This window comes from Hyalella azteca, unplaced genomic scaffold (genome assembly GCF_000764305.2).
Source record: "Hyalella azteca isolate HAZT.00-mixed unplaced genomic scaffold, Hazt_2.0.2 contig16009, whole genome shotgun sequence".
Classification (NCBI taxonomy): Eukaryota; Metazoa; Arthropoda; class Malacostraca; order Amphipoda; family Hyalellidae; genus Hyalella; species Hyalella azteca.
In genome coordinates this window covers 121,862-130,200 of record NW_025945836.1, presented here as the reverse complement: position 1 = coordinate 130,200, position 8,339 = coordinate 121,862, and the positions used below count along the sequence as shown (strand labels likewise).

The 8,339-nt window shown below is 42.3% G+C and overlaps 1 protein-coding gene across 1 annotated transcript in view; it reads right to left on the bottom strand.

The window, feature by feature from the left end:
- LOC108668380 (glycine-rich cell wall structural protein 1-like) overlaps positions 1-8,339 on the bottom strand; it is a 9,201-nt gene that overhangs the window by 396 nt on the left and 466 nt on the right. Inside the window, exon 2 of the mRNA XM_018155579.1 lies at positions 12-239. Within this exon, the coding sequence (XP_018011068.1) occupies positions 12-239 (228 nt within the window). The remainder of the gene's footprint in view (positions 1-11; positions 240-8,339) is intronic.

Below are 8,339 nucleotides of genomic sequence, written 5' to 3'. Positions count from 1 at the left end.
GTCCAACCCACCGACGTCCAACCCTCCGACGTCCAACCCAACGACGTCCAACCCTCCGATGTCCAACCCACCGACGTCCAACCCTCCGATGTCCAACCCACCGACGTCCAACCCTCCGATGTCCAACCCACCGACGTCCGACCCACCGACGTCCAACCCACCGGCGTCCAACCCACAGACGTCCAACCCACCGCCGTCCAACCCACCGCCGTCCAACCCACCGGCGTCCAACCCACCGTCTAAATTGACACGAGAATGGAACTTGATCCCTCAAGAAATGCTGCGTGTCTCCTTTGAAGCTTTCCCGCGTAGATTGGAGGCCGTCATTAAAAATAAGGGCGGTCATATTGAATAAATCTGTCTGAGAATTGTTTAGGTAATTCTTGGCTACTATAGCTCATCCAATAAAAAACAATTGCATCTGTTTGCGTCATTGAGAAAAAACATGCGTTACCATAAATATGTCGGACCCTGTATGTCCATTAACCAATAAGATAATAACTGTATATCTCTGCTGTTTTGTCATCACATGGCGTCTGTAGTTATTTATTATTATAAATAATAATTCACGCGATTACTAGAAGGAAAACTGTAATTTTATATATTTTAGTGCCCTAATTATGTACAGTTCATGAGAACCCTGGCCGATGGCCTACGTCAAATAGACTAAAATAAAGTAAATATAATCAACATTCTGAGCCAGTTGATCATGGTCAGTCTCAATAGTATCTATATTTTTTCTGACAATTTTGTAATAGTTTTAAGACACTTACAAGAGGTTCTTCTTAGCCTTCGTGTTCTGGTAAAATAAAAATATCCACTTGGTGAGTGTTAAAAATTTACTAATTGTTCATGATGTATTAGAATAGAATAGAATAAAATAGAATAGAAGTGTCGGCGTTGAAGAAATAGGCCATGGCCTGTTGACGATTCTTGAACTTTTCGTGACTTGATTCACAAGGGATCCGGCCTTTGGAACACGATCTTTCTATAGCTGATGATTGAACAAGAACCAACACCAGGGGCCACGGCTATAAACTAAAAAAACAGCGTTGGAACACATCCATGCGACAACATTTCTTCTCGCTTCGAGTCACCGACATGTGGAACAGCCTCCCTGATAGCATAGTTGAAGCTCCGAGTATGAACATCTTCAAGAACAGACTAGACGAAGCTATGCAGGAGCATATGTTCAGTCTTAAAATGCCTAGCAAATGATGTATTGCGGAGAACATTCGTTCGTACTTTAAGGTCAAGTGATAGGGATTGTTGTACGAACTTCATAGCGAATCACAGTCTCGACCCAGACTAGCCGCCATAGCTTACATAACTTATGCTGACTCACTTTCATTGCCTATACTTATAAACTCTGAGTTGGGTTGGGAAATGCCTGATGTTTAATCTCAGTTAGAACCTTATTGACTAGAGTGGATTATCAGTAAAATATTTTGTAGTGTTTTGTTACAGAAATAGTGTAAATTGTGTCTCCTTTGAGAATCAATATTGTCTCTTGTAAATCTCAATAACAATGATTATGAATATAAAATTTTGGGAAATTAAATTTCTATTATGTTGATGTTGGAATGGTAACTGCCATGTGAAATTCAGGTTCAATAATTCTGACCTTGTTCGCAGGTCTCTCAGCAAAGATACATTTTACAATTTCCGCTGGACCTCTCATATCTCATAATCTCCTTATACTTGTGCTGTTTGGACTGATCGACGTAAGCCATCTTCTCAGCATCTATTCATTCTACATTGTATTGTGTCTCAAAACCCTCTCAGACTTGTGCTGATTTACCTTATTGTTTCTGGCCTTCATTTCCCCGCCTTCTAACCGAGGTAACCTCTGACCCCTTTTACCGGAATAAATTACCCTGAAGATTCCCTACAACCTTCACTATCCTACTTAACTGGGCTGCAGTAAAACATCCAACTGCTAAGTTGCCAAGTATTCCTCCAAAGCCCTACACGTCCGAATGCAGCAGCGCAAAACATAATCATCCGAATATTCGGCAGAAGTTTCCCGAATTCGCGGGTAAAAACGATAGTTTCTCAGTTGCTTTATCGAAAAATTACGCGTACAAATCGGCAATTTATGTGATTCTCAATGAAAAAATTGGAAAAAGCCACAGGAACGGGTGAAATAGGACATATTTAGGACATTTTTGTCCGATTCAAGGGTGGCTTCTGCCCTATCCTTCACTTCGACCTAATCAATCTTTATGCATTAACCGAAAGTGCAGGACATGACACTGCCCCCTTCCTAGCGCCAGGAATAAACACGCAGACGGACGGCATTTAAACCATAAAACACTCCATCAGCATTACTACTCACAGGAAATAAAAGCAAGAAGCTCTGCAGTTCACAGAGCGGGCAGGCACCGACAGCAGCACACCACATGCACCCCCACTGACGGCAGGCGCGGCACTGAAGCGCTTGTCGCTCGCGCGGTTTGAGGCGCGCAGTGGAGAACCTCCTGCAGGCGTTGCGTGTAATGCCTTCTGTTTAGAGGGCCTCCTTCACTGCTGTTAATCTCTCACTGTTATTAAATATATATTCAAAAGATTCTTGTTCAATATCGGCAGGATAAATGCTAATTATTATAACAAGAAGACTATAGTGCGTGGCAGGCAGAGAACGGCACCACTCACCCCACCACCACTCACCCCACCACCACTCACCCCACCACCACTCACCCCACCACCACTCACCCCACCACCACTCACCCCACCACCACTCACCCCACCACCACTCACCCTACCACCATTCACCCCACCAAGCCTGGCTTAAATACAAGACCATTTCAGAACCCGCTTGCCTAATCGCCGTTAATTCGGTGCTTCTTTTATCCTATAATTATTTTTTTATTACCAAACTCAACCTACTTCCACGCCGAACGCCCTCAGGTCAATAGGAACAACAGTGTCTCTCCTCGAAAAGTTTCTTTCTGGTCGTCATAGAAAATTTGTTACTTACCTGCATTTGCATCGTCGACTGAAATAAAAAAATATTCCATGCGATGGCCCACGGTCGAGAAACAGTTCTAATGGAACGCACAAGCAGGAGTAACCTTTTTTTTCACGTCGACCTTTGAGAGGATATTTGTATTTATGTCACCCCCCTCCATGATCACTCCATACAAGGCAGTCAAGAAATAACTTACGCAATTTTCGACGTTTTTGATGGTCAGAAACAAGGAGAAATGCCATACAAACGAGGCTTGTGGCTCATTACATTGCTTTATTATATCGCATTATTACGGCTCATTATATTGCAATATTATGTTCTTGTCTCATTTATGATTTTTTGTTCTTTTATAGAACATATTCTTTGCAAAATCTGTTCACTTACGGATGAGCGTCTAGTGAAGCTGTTCGAGGATGGCGTCACGGAGATGCTCATGCAGCCGGTGTAACATGCCAGGCTTCCCATTCATTTTGTTATATAAACGCGAGAATATATTACCTAGCCAGAGTGCCTAGCCAGAGTTTTTTGACGCTGTACTAACTAGTTTATAAAATTTTTTTAAGAACGTGGAATCCGCTACCCTGACCACCTCGCGCCTCAACCGCGGGCACGGGCCACGGAGCACCAACACCGCGTCACGCGTCCGGGAGTCCCGCGGACCGGCCCGTATCCTCCGTACCAAATCACTAAAATATTCACCCGGACTGTTCGGCCCGGTCTTTATCATGAAAAATAAATACTGACAATTCATCTGAAATGTCGAGAAAACTTGTAAATTTGTAATTAAAAATGTTTAGTATTTACTTAGAAATAGTTTGCAAGTTTAGCTTATCATGAACCAGCACATTTGGGTCTCCGAAAAGTTCATTTATCGATCGCATTAATAGATTCATGATCGCCAGCAACGTCCATTGAAACATGAAATATATCCACAAAATTTTTCTTAGTTTACACTGAATCCCGGGCCAGACATTTGCGGCCCGTAAAATTGTATTTTTCCACCTAACTTTACGATCAGGCGCGCGCGAACTCTTGCAACAAACAACAGCTTCACAAATTCTGCATCCACCACCGCTGGGCACGTCGGATCAGTTTAGTCATTTGTTTACTTATTGCCTTAGGTTTTAATAAGTTAGGAAAAGTTAACACATTGTCAACGTGAACTTGTAGAGATCGTTAGCTGATGCTGAATTACAGGAGGTCAAGGTACACAGAGGTTAGGGAGAGGCAGGATCAGAATACGCGTGTGAATCAAGTTTATGTTGGCCAGTACAGAGCTGGTGATGAACTGAACATAGGAGCAAATTTATGTGACAACCTTGACACTGAACATAGACTATTTCTTCACTATTCTATAATTCTATTTCTTCACTATTCTAAAAGACTATTTTCTATTCTGGATTAATTTGGAAAATTTGAATTGTTGCCTGCCGGGATGCTGCAATGCCAGATATTTTTTTACTGTTGTCTTTTAAGCTGGATTCTAGCTTACAGTCTTCTCATTTATTAATATAGTATTTTGTTTCCCGTTGCGGATACTCTATACTAATATACAGGGTCTGCCATATTTATGGCATGTTTTTTGTTATTTCTTAATGAAACAAACAGGTGCATTGTTTTTTATTGGATGAGCTAGTAGCCAAGAATTACCTAAACAATTCTCAGACATATTTATTCAATATGACCACCCTTATTTTTAATGACGGACTCCAGTATACGCGGGAGAGCTTCACAGGAGACACGCAGCATTTCTTGAGGGATCAAGTCCCATTCTCGTGTCAATTTAGACTTCAAACTATCCAAAGAATTATAAGGTGTTCTGCAGACTCTACTCTCTAAAATAGCCCACACAGAAAAGTCGAGAGGATTCAAATCAGGGCTTCTTGAGGGACATTCATTTTTGCTAATGAACGCTGGGATGTGACCCTGAATCCAGATTTGGGTCATGTTTGTGTTTGAGCCATGTGATGGGGCAGAGTCTTGTTGAAAACTCCATGGTGAGCCGTTGAAGTGTTTACGGGCTCAAGGTAACAACACAGCTTCCAATATGTCCGAAATGTTTCGCTGACTGTTCAATTTCACTCCTGAGGGGACAAAAACAAGTGGGGACCTCCCAGTGGCGGCTACCGCGGCCCAAACCATCACGGACATGGGATTTTGACGTCGTGTTGCTGTTCTGGTTGCCACAGATCCATCCCGACTCCTAACTCTGTCATTTTGACGGTTAACGCTCTGTTCAATGTCGAATTATTTCTCGTCACTGAACACCAAGTTGGGCAGCATGCCATCCTCAATGAGATCCAGAATGTGCTGGCATCTTTCGAGCCTCATTAGTTCATGACGGTCTGTAAGTTCATGCCTTGTTTGCATCTTGTAAGGGGAGGTTTTGAGGTCATCTTTGAGGACTCTACGCATTGATGTCTGACTGACTCTTAATTGTTTCTGCAGCCAATTTTGCAGCTGAGCGACGAGGGTTTTTCCTTAACTTCTCCCTCGTGTTTTTGACCAATTGTTTTGTTCGGACACTTCGTTCCCTTCCTTGACCAGGTCGATTGCATGTTTCCCCAGTTTCCTTGAATTTTGTTTACCACCATCCACGCAGTTTCACAACGAATTTGGAGCATTTTTGTAATGACTGAATTACTCTCGCCCTTTTCATGCAGGGTTACATTTACATTTCTATCTACTGCCATAAGTAATAGTGATTAGAAAATGGTGTCCTACTTTTTCTTTATTTCTAACTTTTCTTTTAGTCTTGATGTAGTGATTTCAACCGAAACTATACTTATCGATATAAGGGTTTGCGTCGACAGTATTTATAGTTATTTCAAGACAACCAGTTATTTCGACACCTGTATTGATCTCATCAAACGTATGGAACTCTCGATAGAGTTTTCAAATAAACATTTTAAAAAAACTGTCAGGTTTCTAGCACGAGGGTCGGCGCGTTGAAAAGGTTCTCACGCTGGCAGCTAGGCGACGAATTGACAAGGGAAAAGATACAAATAAGCATGTCAACACTTATATACTTAAAGGCAGAAAAATACCATCCTAATACAGAACTGGGCACGGCAAAAATTGGCAACAAATTTCTAAGCTTAGCCTACCCGTATTTGCAATTCCCAACGAAGGCTACAATGCACGCTAATAATTTAACCTTCACAATAGTACCAATGAAGAGGGCTAAAATGGGGATAGTAATTCACCGATTCAAAAGAAAAGGGTTACATCACCGGCTGGGAATGCAGTCGAGCGTTGGCCGACTTCTGACTTCTTCGGGACTCGTTCGGTCGTACTCCGGCAATACTAGGATTTGGTGTTGGTTTCTTCGACGTTGCGGTCTAACGCGGATGGTTGCTTCTGGAACACTCGTAGAACTTCGCTTCGATGGAACTCACTCTGAGCGCGTATAACCAGGCTCGCGTCGTAGGTTTTGGCAGGACTCAATCCGTCGTAATCCGGCAATACTAGGATTTGGCGTCGGTTTCTTCGACGTTGCGGTCTAATGCGAAGGGTTGCTGCTCGAACACTCGTAGAACTTTGCTTCGATGGAACTCACTCTGAGCGCGTATAACCAGGCTCGCGTCGTAGTTTTTTGAGATGATACTCGTTGTCCGTCTTGAATCGTCGTGGTTAACTTGCAGCCCTATCTCTTGCACCCGCGGCTGTTTCCACAAATGCGTCTGGCTCTCGGCTAAAGCGTAGCTCTTCTATACGCCACTCACTGTTTGGTCCGACTGCCTCTAACACCGCAACGTAACTGGCTCTGCGCTCGAACTCTGGTGATCTAAATTCCGCACACCACACGATGTCCTCTCGGCACGCTGTCCGACTCGCACTGAGCTGCCTCTTATCCTACCTCACGTCTTTTATAGCCCCGTTCGCTACCCGCGGACGTGAGGCGTCCTACACCCGCTTTGTTTTGAATTTTAAACCGTCGGCTTCAATCAGTCTTCAACGGTTCTACATATATTAACAATTTTGAGATACTATGAATTTCTATACTAATCAATAGTAAATTTAGACACCTTAGACTTCTGCAATATAAAAAAGATGAATTAATAGATGATATAATTCTTCATTTTACAAGAAAAAGCTCCTAGAAATCTATTTATTTTTATATAGCAAACATCCGTTGCCATATCTATGGCGGACCATGTAGTATTATAAAGCCTGTTGTTAATTATTCTTGCCCAGAGAAGCACTTTACTCTTGTCACCATCACAACGCAGCTGCCAAGTATCAGTGAACTCACTAAGGTCATCTCGCTGCTGCAGTTTCTTATAGAAGTTGTCTGCGCTGTTTTATAAACTTCCGTAGCGTCAGCAGAGAGGCAGCGCAGGCTGGACAGTTTCTGGAGAATGGTTTCTGAACAACGAATACACCTGGCCTATGTCTTCCCACGTACGACATGCCTATAGCCTCCCACGACATGCCTATAGCCTCCCACGACATGCATATAGCCTCCCACGACATGCCTATAGCCTCCCACGACATGCCTATATATAGCCTCCCACGACATGCCTATAGCCTCCCACGACATGCCTATAGCCTCACACGACATGCCTATAGCCTCACACGACATGCCTATAGCCTCCCACGACATGCCTATAGCCTCCCATGTGGGAAATTTTTCCCACCATTAATAATTTTTGTAATCATTTGTAAATTTGTTGTCTATATGTCGTTTTCTGTTCATGTTGCGTTTGCAGTTTTGTTGTATTCAGTTTAGTTACGTAGTTTAAGTAGGTAGCAGTATCCGCTAGGTTAGGCACTCTTTCATAAGCATTCATACCATTCAGAGGTTCAATCTCGCAACGTGCCTTAACTCAAACTCAGCTAGTTCTCAGTTATTCACTTCTGGACCTACATTCACTTCAGCCAGCACAGCAACAGGACCTTCAGATTCTAATTATCTTCCTGATTACTGTTTCACTATCTTTTTGTTGGTGTGAATGTTGCTTTTTTTCATATTAATTATTTACGCTCTATGTACAATTTTTTTCTATGGTACTCTGGACAAATCAATATTCAATTCAATCCTTAATACCTCAAATTTCAAATTAGCTACGTGGTTTCTGATATTGGTAGAGGGACTAGTTTCCTTTGCTGTGACCCACGATTTAATAACTTTATCTTCAATTTTCCAAAGTCAAAATCTCAAACTGTCCTTTTCTATTTTTCCGTCTGGAGTACCTTCCTTTAACTGATTTCATCTATATTTCTGATTTGCATCTTACTAAACGCATTAAGCACTGAGATGCACCAAAATCTTAGGTTGGTCAATTTAGTTATTTGATGATTATTGATTCATAATTTGGAATAATTTGCTACATAACTAGTTTGTGATAAATTAATTGTTTAGTAA